The sequence below is a fragment of the Polypterus senegalus genome, chromosome 5, assembly GCF_016835505.1.
Source record: "Polypterus senegalus isolate Bchr_013 chromosome 5, ASM1683550v1, whole genome shotgun sequence".
NCBI lineage: Eukaryota > Metazoa > Chordata > Cladistia > Polypteriformes > Polypteridae > Polypterus > Polypterus senegalus.
Window position 1 is genome coordinate 34,645,657 of NC_053158.1, and position 15,467 is coordinate 34,661,123.

At 43.5% G+C, this 15,467-nt stretch overlaps 1 protein-coding gene across 3 annotated transcripts in view; it reads right to left on the bottom strand.

The window, feature by feature from the left end:
- Positions 1–465: 465 nt before the first annotated feature.
- The window catches only part of LOC120530202 (ethanolaminephosphotransferase 1-like), a 66,831-nt gene continuing 51,829 nt past the window's right edge, over positions 466–15,467 (bottom strand). For 2 of the 3 annotated variants that reach the window (XM_039754487.1, XM_039754485.1), the window contains one exon: positions 6,792–8,843. In XM_039754487.1, the coding sequence (XP_039610421.1) occupies positions 8,778–8,843 (66 nt within the window). In that variant the 3' untranslated portion in view covers positions 6,792–8,777. Of the gene's footprint in view, positions 553–6,791; positions 8,844–15,467 lie in introns of those variants that run through there. The other variant, XR_005633919.1, reaches the window with a different exon arrangement.

A 15,467-nucleotide genomic window follows, 5' to 3' on the forward strand; every position in this document is an offset into this window, starting at 1 on the left:
ATGTTGTTTTATTCAAGGTGTTTGCAGCTGCTACACTGGGGTGGGTTTTGCTTCCTCGTTCCCTTCTTCCATCACCCAGTCTTAGAATGATGTGGACAAAAGGGAATCTACTGAATTGTTTCTGCAGCAGGGTCATCTTTTCTGCCATTGTTACTTTCCTCCCATTTTTTCCCCATGTGAGTAAAATGTTGAGGCTCTCGTGTTTGAGGTTTTGCATTTGCCTCAGAATATTCCCCATTTAAAACATCTGCAAGAAGACCTCTAAAACAAATGCCTCCACCTCTACTTCGTTTCTCATCAGAGTCTGAGTAAGTGGAGAGTTAGAAACGAGAGCTGTACTTCTCCACTGAGCTGCCATCACTAAGACAAGGGACAGGATGGCCATGGCTGAGCAGAAGCTTCATGGAGGAGAGACCAGAGCACAGATCTGAAAGGTAACATCGGCACACGAGCATAACGGACTGCAGCTCGGCAAGCGGCCATGCGGCTAACGCGGTTCAGTGGACATGGTGAGTGGACTGTTAATACGTTTCTGCAGGAAATCCTTTTTTTCTGTAAAAAAAAAAAAAAATGTGATGTTTTGTGTTGCCTCTTAATAACTTAAACCAAGATGACATTTTACAACTAAAATATAAATAAAGTGTCACACATTAAAGTGACTTGTGAATTTAAAAACTATTGTATTGATTAGTTTGTCTACTACAATATTATTTTGTAATCAATCTCCCTTTATTTTTTATATAGCAATGATTATCTAACAAATCTCTCTATTATAATAAAAAAATCCTGGGACGAGACGTGACTTTTACTGAGAGATAACGAGACTTTGTGCCAAGAGATTTAAAAGACAAAGTAGAACGTCGTAAAGAATTCAAAAACGTTGGCGCGGCAGACATGCAGAGCAGGTTAGATATAATGAAAGTACTAAAATTCAAAAGTCTCAAAAATGATAGTAAAGATCGCATTAGCACAAAAAAATGGAAATTATTACTCGGAGAAATAACGGAACAGCAAAAAGAGATCGAATATTTTGTTTGGATTTAAACTTTAAGTCAGAGACTTGTAGATCGTCTAATTCGTGTTGCCATCAGGGAAAAGTAATGTTGCTACCCAATGAAGAGGCGCAGCCGCGAGAATTAAAAGATTTGTTGTTTGGTGAAAATGAAATCCACATACGTGAGTGGCACAGACACAAAGTGGCTGGCACGTAGTGCAGGCCAGGGGGTTGGCAAGCAGGGGGCAAAATGAACTGCTAAATACAGTAAATGCCACATGTGAGCTGGCAAGGTGTGCTTTGTTGATCTTCTTCTTCTTCTCCTTTCGACGGCTCCCATTACATTTTCTCCGATTTGCAATGTGACAGTTTTGGATTAATGGCTGCCAGCTGTGTCATGCCAGTACAAGTGGCACTGCTGTTTGACCATCTGACCAAAGCACAAATTCATTTGTTGTGTACCGTCATTAAATTCTTTTTGTCACTTTGAAATATTCTGAAGGAGAATCAGAAGGACAACATTGGTGCCCCAGGCAATCCAATCCTTTAACTGTAAGTTAAATGTCTGTTTCTCGTGGGTGTCTATGGTGTGAATGAGTGCCCAGTCATTGACTTAACCTTTTAGTTCAAGACCACCTCTAGTGTGTGAAAATCAAATGCAAGAACCGACCACACTAGGTTTTCATTAAAATGGTGTTTTTAAACAAAACCGACTCCATCCCCAATAAACGACCAAAACGCACATGGAGTAGATGTTCGTCTACACTGGGCATGTGCACCTCAGCAGAAACATTCTTGTAGGGTTGGTAATGTCGCCGGGCGTGGGATTTATCACAAAATTCAATTTAGATGCATACAGGAAAGCAACTCCTCCATGTCTGCTGTTTGAAATGTGGTGAACAAGCAGGGAATAAGACAACGCGAAGAGCAGGACTCCATCAAGGACGGGCTGTGGAATAAGCACAAGCCAGTCAGGGGTGCCAATCCATATTGTAAAAGTCTGTTTTATTGGGTTGTGGAGTGGATCAAAGGTGAAAACCGACTCCTGACTTGTGGTAATAATTGTAAACGCGTTCATGTGGATGGGGCCTGCGGTGTTTTTCTGTACAAGCTATACTGGCGAGGCTGGCCCGTGATTGGCGCTTTGGCCGACAGTGGACGTGAAGTGCTACTGTCCAATTCCAGTAACTCCAGAACACCTCGAGTTATCTGGACAGTCCCCTTGGCCATTCGGTGTGGTGCTTTGAACCCTTTGTCTACTCAAGTGGCCGATTCTTTGTAGTTTGATCTAAAAACGTTCAGGTAACAGAGCAGTAAACTTATGTGGCAGCGCCAAGTACTTTAAAGCCTTGACTTGACGTTGAGGAGGTCCTGATGATCTCCATGGGCATTCTGCTATCTTAGCATTCCCTGTTGAAAAAAGGAGGGCACCACAGATGACAATAATGGGTACAATTCAGTAAAACACCCCTTCATTGACAAAGGAAGATTTTCAGAGGAGGATTTCTTCACAGGACACTTATTAGTAAAATGCCAGTCTTTTGCAATGGCCTTCGTAATGAATTTCTTTTCATGTCTGTGGTTTTCCTTTCACAGATTTCACTAACACTACGAGACCCCATTTCTGATGTCACCCTGTTAGTCCAACTTACAGCCTTATGGACTGTCATGGCCGGGCTGCTTTTCTCTCTAAGGTGTGGAGGATGATGACCTTGTGAGCTCTGCCTCGCCGTTACATTTCACTGCTCTGGTCTGTTTTCTGTATATTAGGCTGTGGACTGAAAAAGTAACTGGTTCATGTGGAAGAGTTCACAAGACACACCAGCACAAAATGCAGACTTTCATTTAAATAATTAAAATGGATTTCGTATTGAACCTTTCCATTGGAAACACCAACCAAAAGCCCATTGCATGATACGGTCCAAGTGGAGAACAACCTGCTTGAGCAACTGGCTCAGGGTCACAATGTCACTGCAGGCTGGAATCCAGCTTGTGGCTATAAGGCCTCACTACTGGGCCTACCGTTTACAGTTACGAGTTAATAAAAGACTACTTATTGGAATTATCTGGACAGAAAACAACCTTTCAGGACAGTCCGACGACAAGCCTGAATGTTTATTTGCTGGTTTATACAGCTTTTGGAGTTTGGGCAGCTCATCAAATTGAACCTAAATATAGGAGTAGCACATCGAGACGTTTAGAAATAGTAAAGTTGCCGTAGTAAACACGGCCAGATAAGGTCCCAGTGTCTGTGTCTGTCCTAACCCACGCCATTGCTCTTTAATATTTATCTTGCAGTTTTGAGTTTCTTGGTTTTCACTCTTGCTCTGCAGTTGTGAATACAAAGGGCCTTCCAGGGTGTTCGGCATTGAACTCTGGGAACACAGGCAGGCACATGGCTGACCGGCCGTAGGCCTCCCTCCTCTGTGTCCTTCTAAACAGGATTCTAATCTAAGCACCGTGATGTCCTTACATTGGTGGATTAAAGGCCAGGAGTCCATGTGACCGTCATCATCAAGTTCTACCATGAGGACTGATGGATGTCATTTATGTTGGGTAGAATGCCCAGAGGGGGCTGGGTGGTCTCGTGGCCGGGAACCCCTGCAGATTTTATTTTTTTCTCCAGCCATCTGGAGTTGTTTGTTTTCTGTCCTCCCAGGCCATCGGACCTTACTTTTCTTCTATGTTAATTAGTGTTCCCGTGTTTTAATTCTTATTTGTTTTGTCTTTTTTTTCTTTCTTCATCATGTAAAACACTTTGAGCTCCATTGTTTGTATGAAACTGTGCTATAGAAATAAATGTTGTTGTTGGTCCTCGCAAGTCCAAGGGTCTTCTGAACTCAGGTTTAACGAAGAACCAGCCTCCAGTGTGCACGTTCCCAGTCTGGTGACCCCATAAGTTCCACACGTGACTGAAGTCCACATAATAAACCCCCAACATCAGCACATCAGGTGAGTCTCGTTGCATTTTCTTAAGGATTCAGTCATCTTTTTTTTTTTTGCTTGCCATCAGGTTTGGACTACTAAGATGTTTTGTGTACTCCCAATGTAACACTACGATGTCTGAGGCCGATGGAGGCCTTTCTAAAATGCTGCATTGCTTGTGGAGTCGTTTGCAGTTTCTGTAAGAGGCTGACTTGTGGACACAGAGCTCGGCTCCTATGACTTGCTCACAGTTAAATTATTTTATTTGTCCCGTGTGAGCAGTAGAGCTCCAAATCACTGAGGCATCAGCAGGCACGTTCTGCATTGCCCTTTTTTCTGAGAGCAGCTTGTCTGAGTTTGGGTGGCTGTGACCCCGAAGTGAAGAAGAGCCCTAAGTTCTCATGGTGTACGCATTACGTGCTAATGCTCATATTTGCTTTCATTTTGCTCATTTTATTATCTGTGATTTCTTCAGTGTCTATGAAGTTGTAGTTGTGTTTTTAATATACGCAGCTCTCTGGAGATTGGCAATAATAAAATGTACTGATTTGAATGAATGGCTTTCATTATGGTGGTTCATCTTGGTCAGCCTAAATTGACATTACTGTGTGTCACTCATGAAACGAATGTCCTGTGTGGTTAATCTCGTATTATGCCAAGGCCTCTACAATGTCTACAGTGGCGCAAAGCGTATGAAACAAAAGACTTGGGCGCTCCTTACTGGCCAAAGGGCAGCACTCTTGAGTGAGGGGCTGCTCTTTGGCCAGCTGAACATCCAGCCGTCCATTTTCTGAAGCGTATTCCAGCAGCATTTCCTGGAAGTCAAAGGGCAACCTGTGATAGGAACACGTGGTGGAGATTCAAGTGTCTATACTGACGTATGGGCATCTGTGCCAACATGTTGCTAATCTGCCCTTGGTGGTGGTAGTGGCTGTGTAAAGCGGAGTGTGAGGCTTTAAGAGTGAAAGTGAATTCTTGTAAACACTTCCAGATCTGCTGCAGACCCCAGACTCCCACCAAATCCTCAAGATGTGTTGGCAGAAGTGCCAATGTGCACACAAGCGTTGCCCCCGGGTTACAGGAGTGCTGCTGCCCACACTTTGAAGAATGGGCGTACAGGCCTGCAGCCCCACAGCTGCCTATAGGTGTGTGTGTTTTTACAGGAATATGACAGACTACTGGTTGCTGATTCACGGCGTATCTGTGACAAATGACCACTAAAGTGCCACCTGTACAGATATGAAAAAAAACTTGACTCGGCCTCTGTGACGCACTTCAGTCACTTGCACCCGACTCCTGATATTCGGCTTTAAAAGCATCGCCTATTCCACTCGGGCTTCTCTTGAGCCATCTGACGTGATGTTATTGGATTTCTGTAACGCCAGGCAGTCAGTGGCCCGTGACATGTCAGGCGCGGTGAACATCGATGTTTAGGGAGAGTTGCACTCTTGATGTCAATAGTAGACTTTATAGATTAGAAATGGCACAGTCACAATTGTCCTTTGAAATGCTGGGCAACCATTGTAACAGATTTAAAGCAAACTTGTTTTTGCGGAGACTTTTTAGTAGCAGTTTATTTAACAGAGAATTATGCATTTTATAGTTTAACATATAAAAGGATAAACTACTGATAGTGCCAGTGAGTATTGGCCTGTTTGTGTCCTTCCTCTCTCAGTGCTGAGTGGCCCAGAGGGTCACAGGCCGCAGGACCTGGAGGTGCTGAACCAAAGGGAGGTGGAATGTCGTATTGACTCTCGCGTCTAAACACATCACACAAGTCCAATGCTTTATTTTCTTCAGTGACCATTCTATTTAAATGCTGTTAGATTTGTAAGTCACAGTAGGGTGCGTGTCCATTTCCTTCAGTGAAACTCAGCTGTTGAATGAAACTGAATTTATTTAAAGTCTACCCATAGAGAAAATCAAAACTGCCTCATCATCTCGCCACAACTGAATGGCTACAAGAAGGTCTCATTGCCTATGGTGGTGTCACAGACTGTCGCCTATGGACTACCATAGTGGTCAACAAGAGGGCCCTACAGATAGCTACGCCACACAACTGACAAACCACACTGGGCATGAATTGATTATCCGTTAAACTCCAGGCATCTTCTTTGGAAGTCGCTAAATGGGAAGCCTCCTCTCCTGGACTGATCCAGAACTTCCAGACTTTACTTGACCTCACAGCCTCACCTTTGACTCGATATGTTAACTGATAGGTATGGCATGCACTCCAGAGACTCTCGGCATTATAGCACACAGTCTGCATATTCATAATGCAGGACATGTCAGGTCAGGTTGGGAACCATGCACTGGTACAGCACATTCCCGCACATATCTTGGGATCCTAGTTGGCAACCAGCCCAGGCAGACATGTGGTCCAGTATGGAAATGCCCATCCATCTATCTGCCACAGCCAGGTGTTAAATGGGCATCCCCTTGGCTTGGTCCAAAAACTCGGATTCTCAACAGTGAGGATCTCGTGAGCCGGATCACCTTTGGGGAATCGTGCCACGTGGCCGCAGTGTCATAACTGACGCTCTCTCACAACGTAGCTAATGTGCCTCATTGGGACTCTGCGCACACAAAGTGAAACCAACGCTACCCAAGAATTCTCAGAAGAGACACGGTACCAAAGGGTTACTGGATAGCATCCATGTCCTGCAACCATATAGCAAAACAGAAAGCAGCTGGGCTCGAAAGACTTCAGGAGCGCCATACACCCCTTTCCAGCGCCCTCATGCTCTCCCAATCCGTGTACCGACTTCATAAGAAGAGTCACTGGAGACAAGGCTGTCACTGCCAAGGTAAGTAAACCTCTTGATGAGGTCGACACACGGCTGATGGCCGTGCCCAGGAGGTCACTAAAGGCCTGGCTCTTGGTTTTTATCGGGACATTCAGAGCCTCCATTGACTCAGCGAGGATCACAGCATCGTCAGCAAAGTCGAGATCAGTGAATGATCAGATGCTTCACAGCCGCTGGACCCACACAGGATATGCCCACCATATTATTTGCTACAGTTACTGTTTTCTTCAAAATTTAAACAAAAAAGTAAACTAGTACAAATCATGCCTGTAAATTCAATGATTACTAACATTATGGCAGACGGTCTAGTATGAGGAGGTATATCTGCACAATGACCTGCAGGTTTGGTTGATTGGTGACACTAGACTGGCACGCCAACCAGGGTACTCTTAGATCCTTTGCTACCCTTATGTGGAGTTAACGATTAATGCAAAGACAGAACCGTGGCACAGGGGTGAGTGCCGCTGGCTGTCATGTGTCTGACTGGTCACTCCCTCCAGGGCGCTGCCACCTTACTGTGTCGAATGAGATCCTGTGGGTGAGGGCTGGGCAGTTTTAAATTGACACAGCAGGTCATTCACTGAAGAAGTCGAGGGTTTCATGGAGCCCAAAAGCAAACAACGACATGGGGCCTGCCATCAATCAGGTGGGTTTTGACAGAACAAGAACACAACTTTGCCATTCACTGCTGTGTTAGTCGTTCAGTCAGAAGTTATCGGATGATGGGGGTAATTAGACAACTAGAAAAATGTCAATGGCAACGACCACTGAACCATCATGAGGTGCAGTCTGTCATTTATTTTCATTTTAGGAAAGTGTGGACTTGTCATGCCCACAAACCGGCCACGCATGGCTTGAGTCACGGGGTATGCACAAGTGGGCTCTCAGATGGACTTACTAGGCTCAGATGATGGACAGTTACTTACAGATCACGTCCAATTTTAATAAAAACAAAAGACCTGGCCAGGCATTGCTGATTTAGGTTCAAGTTTTATGTGTTCATCCTTTTTTAGTTTAAACCAATTCCTTGCTTTGGTCCAACTTAACTAAAATGTGGTGAACCGTTGGGGCCGAAGACGACTTTCAAGTGTGCCATTAGTAAGCTGGGGCAGCAGCAGCGCTCAGTCTTTTACAACATTTTGGGTTTGTGGCTAAAACACTAAAGTCTACAAATTATTTAAAAAATGCTTTTCAGGAACACATGAATTGCTGTAGCCATCCAGTGAGCCACAAGCCACGAGCTCACCTCGTGTCCACAACGCTAACATGACAGCCTCACGCCCAGTTTTTCTGGTTTAGGGTCACAGCATTGATGGAAGCGGCTGTAGACGGGATACCAAACCACTGCAGGCATTACCCTTCATGCCAGATGCAAATCCATTTTAATTTGGCATTTCTGAACCTCCAGTTTCATCAGAAGATGCCAGTAGCTACCCTGAGGAAAAGTTCAGCTGAAATGGGTTAGGAGGGGGCCATCAAAATTCCAATTAAATGACCTGTTGCCGAGCTTATGCCTAATTTGTTCCCAAGTATCCATTTTCTTTTTCCATGCTTCTATCCCACAGCGGCGAGGGGGAAAAAAAAAAAAAGAATCCCCAAGGGAATCCTTTATATAAAAAAAAAAAAAAAAAACTGGAAACAAAGAAAATGACTCCGACCGACAATTACTGAGGCAAATCCATGGGAACCTTGGTGTTCCAACAATCCTGAGCCCACAGTACACAGCAGCCCTGTAGTTTGTGTCCAGGGACGTGCGGGCACAGCATTCCTGGCAGGGGGCCGCTCTTCAAGGAGGGGGTGAGCAGGCAGACGGACAGGCGTTCAGCACGGGCGACCCTCTGCTGTGAAACGTTTCTTTTGATGTCACATCTTTACGCGATTACTGTTCATAATAATAAACTGTCATTGCTTACCCTGAGAAATAATAAGCCGTCCAGGATTAAAACAATTTTAAAAATCCAGAATATTTTTTATCCTCTTTCGGACATTCAGGGGTTTCACAATTAGACGCAATTTAATTTGTAAATACTGTCCCAGACATTCAACTGTGCTCAGTCCAAACGTCGTTTCTCCAAAGAAAATATGAAAATGTTGAAATATGCGCTCAGCTGCTTTCCCTGAAAGAGAAAAAAAGTAACACAGACAGATGTATAATGAAATGCATTATAATTACAGAAAGAAACTGAAAAAGAAAAACCAACTAAAGAGCAGTCACAGTTCACCAAAAAGACAATAGTGGGAGTGCGGCCTTCACCAAGACGTTTCCTTTCATGGTGGTATGAATGCCACCCTTTATGGTTAAAGACGCTATATGATATAAATGGAGTACCGCGGTGCCGAAGTAAACCAGCAGCCTCGTGGCGTTCAGCCATTAGGACGCACTGCCATTTGTTATGTCAAGGTACATGCCACGCAGAGTTTGTTTTATTTCACAGGGAGACACCAAAGAGTCTGCGGTGAAGATCATTTCACTCCTAGGAGCCATAAATTGTCAAACTTGTCTTGTTGTTTTTTTTTTTTTTCAAGGTTGGCACCAAGGAGCAAACTGATAATCTCCACGCACAGATGTTTCCTGTGCAGAATAAGCACCAGTGTGCTGGCAGACCATCTGCAGCTCTCCATTCCATGTTAGACTGGCGCCTCTTGTGGCTTTGTTAGCCCCCAGTTGTGCTGACAGACTGGCCAGGAGGAGGACACCTCAGGTACTCAGTGTGTGGTAGTGGCGGCAGGTGCCACTGAGCTTCATGAAACTTGCACATACTGTGCCAACATGGACTGTGGATTTTGATATTATAAAAATGGCCAAAGTTACACCTAATACACGGAAAGATCTGTTGTGCGCTAGAAGGATTTACTGACTGCAGCACCGCAGAGCTATCAGTTCGCTCCTTGACTTGCTGCCCAGTATGACTGCATTTTGGATTTGTTCACCGCATCTTTAACAATGTCACCCTACAGAAAAGAGCACTGAGCCCCCCTCTGTATTCATAGTTCACAGTGTGGTGCGATGACAACAAATTCAGCAAAATTAGGAAGCTGGTGCAGCCTTAGGGAGGGTAAGTGGCTTTGAACTACTTGGAGTCACCGTCATGGATGGTCTGAAGTGGGCACAACTCATCTTGGCTGTCATAGTGATGCCTCACCAGTGCCATTATTTCCTTAGATATCCAAGAAAAGCCTGTATGTCTCCTCCTACCGTAAGCTGCTTTTTTATATTTACTTGTATGTTTATATAAATGTTTCAAAAGAAGTGTTACAACAATCATTTTAGAAATAATAGTCATCTGCTATATCCCAGAAAAAAAAAATCAAGCAATGTAGACCACACTGTAGACCCTAAAGCCACCCTGACCCAGAGCTGAGAGTCAATCAGGGCCTTGTAGAAATTCTAACACAGGAGTCCAGCAGATTTATTTTAGAATAATGTGAATTTATTTTGGCCAAATACTAAAGAAGCTCCGCACAGTTCTACACAAAGATTGATTTTTGTTTCAGAGAATATAAAGGAGGTGTTCCCAATGGAAGGTGCATTAGGATCCTTTACCTGACGTGCTTCGGGTAGGAAATGGCAGCTCATCAGCAGATCGTCTAAACTCGTCTTGACTTGACTGAACTGTAAACTGAGAAAAGCTGCTGTGATTGGGGGTCCTACACTCTCTACAAGATAACAAAAAGGGCGTCAAGTCTGGGCAGTCCCAAAAACAAATGTCTGAACAAGGCTGGCGCTGATTTACAATTAGGGTCCATTCCCTGCAATATAATCCCAATTTGGACATGTGCGTCCCGTTTATGATTTTTCGGCTGATTTTCATTGATTTTTGCAAAAATCGGTGAAGAAAAAAAATATTATGAATGGTCAAATTCCACCGTTTGCTTGAATTCTTGTTAGTGAGGTTTCATTCCCAGCATTGCTGAAAGTAGTCTAGCGGTGAGCAACAAAAAGTCTGAAAACACCGCTAATGTTTTTCTCGTTACTAGCTAAATATTTTCAAGGATAAGAGGATTAGATCAGTTTGGCAAATTCTTTTTTATTAAGTTCCTAACTTGTAAATATAAATATACATGTAGGTGTGTAGAAGTCAAGCAAAATGACACGTTTTACTGGCCAACTAAAAAGACTACTATATGCAAGCTTTTGTGGCAACTCGGGCCTCTCAGGCATCCTGAAGAAGGGGTCCGAGTTGCCGTGAAATCTTGCATATTGTAGTCTTTCCAGTTGACCAGTCATTTTGCTTGACTTCTCACTACATCCATAATGGCCAACACAGTACAGCACCTTAGCACCAGTACTACAGAATTCAATATTTACAACTGAGCTTCCTGTAGGTGGAGTGAAGAACACATCGCCGGGTGCCCCCCATCCTGGTACAGCATTTACGTGGCTCAACATCGTATTTTAAGGTGGCACAGAATTCTACTGCCTTTTGTTCCCAACATATGCAGAATTGTACGTAAAAATGTATAAATAAGGACACAGTGGAAGGCTCATGGCTGAATTGGGAACGCCTGGGAATTCCCCAGGAAGAGCTGGAATATGAAGCTGGGGACAGGGAAGTCTGGGCTGACCTGCTTGGCCTGCTGCCACTGCAGCCCTCATCAGGAAAGGCGGTTTCAGAAAATGAGAGGAGTGCTGAGTAAACTGCGTCCTGCCCGGGATGTAAGAGCTCGACTTGTTTTGTTTTCGTTGTTATCTGTGTTTTTGCTGGAAAGACTGACATGCTGTATTTTTTGGAAGAGCATTTATTGACTGTGGAGCTGTATGGACTCCTTCAAGCGGACACATGAGGGATTTGTGACACGTTAATCTCTCATGAGTCCTCTTGTGAAATGCGCAATTCAAACATGGTGTAAGCAATGCCCAGAAACCAAGAAACCCTTCAGTCCATACACTGGAGGTTGTTGGTGACACCGTGCTGGGACGGGAGTGTCGTGAACCCTCATGTACCCCAAGGTGTACTCCGTGACTTGAGGACTTGTTTTGCATGCACCACCTGGCGCAGCGTCTTAGCAGAACAAATGAGTTTACAGCAGCAGATTCTGGGTCTGATTTCATCAGCAGGGCACAAAGCAACATGGCAGCCACACACCATGAAAGCTACGTGAAAGGACCTCGTGTGTGTTTTTCTATTCAATGTGTTTTGTTGGTTGCCATACTATTGTCACTTAGTCATGGAAGACGTGCATGAAAACTGTTTTTGTTAATGTTACTATATGAGAATGTGACTTACATTGCATTAAGCTGCCATTTACTGAGAAGGAGGTCTGTCTTTAAAAAAAGTCACAGTGAACATGAAATTGGTGCGCGGATTCTGTAGAAGCGATGCCACATCTGTGTGACTCGCAGAAATCCAACTGACGCTAGCCGAGCTTTGTTACATTAGCCATCAACTCAGGCACACAAACTGAGATGGAACTGGTTGAACGCTAGTCATCTTGAGCTTGCTGATGAACAGTGCAGTCACAGAGCGACATGGCAGCTGACGGAGGAGACCCCGAAGATATTACAGCGCCTGCCAGGAGGCAACACACCAAGTCTTTCCAAACATTTACCTGTCGCTCATGCCAATGTCATATGGTGTTTACAGTAAAACCAAGAAAAGTCAAGATGAATCTCCTCATGGGGTTTGGTGTTCTGTCTGGATGTGCTTGTTCTGATATTTCAAATAAATGAAGTGCATGACTCCTGTGTAACTGCAGTTGCTGTTCACGTCTGCTTTTTACTTTGTGAATCTATCTGCGTTAGTATCGTTTAGGTACGTATACACCAAAGTCGAAAGTGTAGCATTGATCGAACACTCACAAGTATGTGTCGAATTTAAGAGAACAAATGAAGTGACAGAAGCCGAGCCCTCAGCCCTGACTGGTTTATGTGGTGTGTGCAGCACAGCACTACGTTAGGTAGATTTTAGTATTTTTTAAATTTAGGATTTCCCAGTATATTCACATTTCTTAACATCTGCAGGGGGATGTGAAACAGATGAACAGCAACATCGCAGTCAAACAACTGATTTACTGTATTTTGTTATTTTTTATATAAAGAATGCAGCTTCCGTTTTAATGTGGGATGGCATGAAAACAAAGAACCTGCCTAACAGGTCGCCCTGCAAGTGGCGGGTCAACTGCTGCATTCCAGGCGCTACGAGCAGAAGGTCACTTCTAACTGTCGGTCATCAGCTGGACTCCTGCAGTCTGACGTCGCTGGCTGTGATGCCGCTGCACTGTTACTGGCGCAGACGATTACACGGGTGGAGGGTTTCAGGTTTACTTGGCACCATTGATGAGGAAAAAAAAAAGTTGCTAGCCTTTATTCTAATAAAAGTATTTAATGTTTTTAGACAAGGAAGACAATTTGGTCCTCAAAAGCACTGAATCCCTGATTATTTTGTCCATGAAAGGTCAAACTAAATTAATCCTGCAGTGACATTTCATTGAATTCAACTCTCTGCTAAGGATTTTTTATGATTTCTGTGTTTATGCAGGTCATTAAATATATTTACACTGTTGCCTCATTATTTGTTTTCTCTTTTTTGTTAATCTGTATCTCAATAAAAGACAAAGAAAAACACTAAGCAGGCTTTGTGGGATGTTTGCTTACTAGAAGAAAGTCTTCACCGCCACAGCACACTGAAGCGGCTGATGGTGTCTACCCAAGTGGCTATCACAATCAAATAAATAAGAGCAGCGTTAATTATCTTCATATATCATCTGACTCCTGATATACAGAAGGTATGAACAGCCAAAGAGAAAATCCCAGTACTCCTCATCATCATCATCATCATCAGTGGCACTGGCCTGAGGACAATCGTTTGGATAAAATGTACCGAAAACAGGATCTCCGCTAACTACTGAGATATGCTGCTCAGAAATCTGACTACATTAGATGAAGTGCTGCTGCTTGACTCCATTTTTAACTACCACTATGAGAGTGGCACAGGTTTTTTATAGGAAGGGGCACTGGGTCAATTCACCCTATAAACTTTAAGTCCCTTTAATACAATGGCTAACCCAATGTAATGAAACATTATCAAAATAATCCTCTTTAAACATTAAGCCACGATTCAATGCCAGTGTATTCAGAGAATGCAACAACCACTCAATGCACAATGCCACATTCACATCTAAGTGTACCATTTATGCACACGAGAGCGTTTATATAAGTTGAGACCTGATGAGTCTATTCCTGTTTCACAAATAAAATTACTGAATAGACTAGATGTTGAACTGTAATGCTCTTTAAGTACGTATTGTATTTCCTCCTCAATTTTGTATGTGGCAAATACTAATTTGAAAAGTCAGCTACTAAGTAAAAAAAAAAATAATGCAAAGAAAAATTTTAAGTGAAACCACAAGAAGCAGAGGTTATAGGTTTTTTTAAAAAACAAGGCTTGTGGAAGATGGATGAAGTATGTGGGGAAGTCCAATTTGACAAATTTGTAAAGCCCTGGGGCCTCGTGTATAAACGGTACGTATGCATAAAAATGTTGCGTAGAAACGTTTCCACGTTCAAACTGCGATGTACAAAACCTAAACTTGACGTAAAGCCACGCACATTTTCACAGTAGCTCCAACCCACGCGTACGCAAGTTCTGTGCTCGGTTTTGCAAACTGGCGGCACCCAGCGTCAAAGCAGTGCTACTCTTCCTGTGTGGCTTCTCTTTCTTTTTTAGATCCACATCCCTGATGCAGCTTTATAAATACACTGAAACTAACCGCATATTGTTTATTAGTTTAATGCATCCATCCATCCATTATCCAACCCGCTATATCCTAACTACAGGGTCACGGGGGTCTGCTGGAGTCAATCCCAGTCAACACAGGGCACCAGCCCACCGCAGGGTTCACACACCCACCCACACACTAGGGAGAATGTAGAATCGCCAGTGCACCTAACCTGCACGTCTTTGGGAGGAAGCCCATGCAGACACGGGGAGAACATGCAAACTCCACCAAGGACCGAGGAAGCAAACCCGAGTCTCCTAACTGCAAGGCAGCAGCGCTACCCACTGCGCCACCGTGCCGCCTTTCATAATCCTATAATGGGGAAAAAAGGTTTGGGAAATGGATAGATATGCTAATATTCTATTTTTAAATAATGCAAAGCTTATCTCACAGTTATACTGTACACAGTTAAAGTCGCTTCGCTTTACAGAAGAGAGACAAATGTGTCGTTTCCTGAATTATGTGGACGAGTTTCAAAGCTCAAACAATTAACTGACTTGTTTTCCCCACCATCACTTTTTTGCACCACTTTGTCCTGATGAATCTCCCAGATGGTGGTAAGAGGCTGCCTACAGAACATCAGACTTCCTTTCCTTCAGCAACAATTTCCAGCTACTTCTGGGCAATTCCCAGGCTGCCAAAAGCAGCAATCCAATCCGGCTATAGTGTTTTTTTTTCTTTTTCTTTTATTTGAAAAGTTGCCATTCCTTCAGCAGCATGTACTTTTTAAGAGCACTAACATTTAACAATCCAAGCTCAAAAAGCCATCCATAGGCCTACTACAAAATGGCCCCATGCAGAGTATGCCACTAAAATGTATTGCCTTACTTATTAGATTTACAATTAAGACAATGACTGAGTGTTATTCTGCCAGAAGCCATTGTCGACAGGAGAGCTTCTGCACAACTCTTTAAATTGAGCTCTTGGCTAGAAAATTAATGTCAAATGCTTTTACTTTCTAAGCAGCTTTAGATATTCTCATACCAAAAAATAAATTTTATGTAACATTGTCATACGGCTTA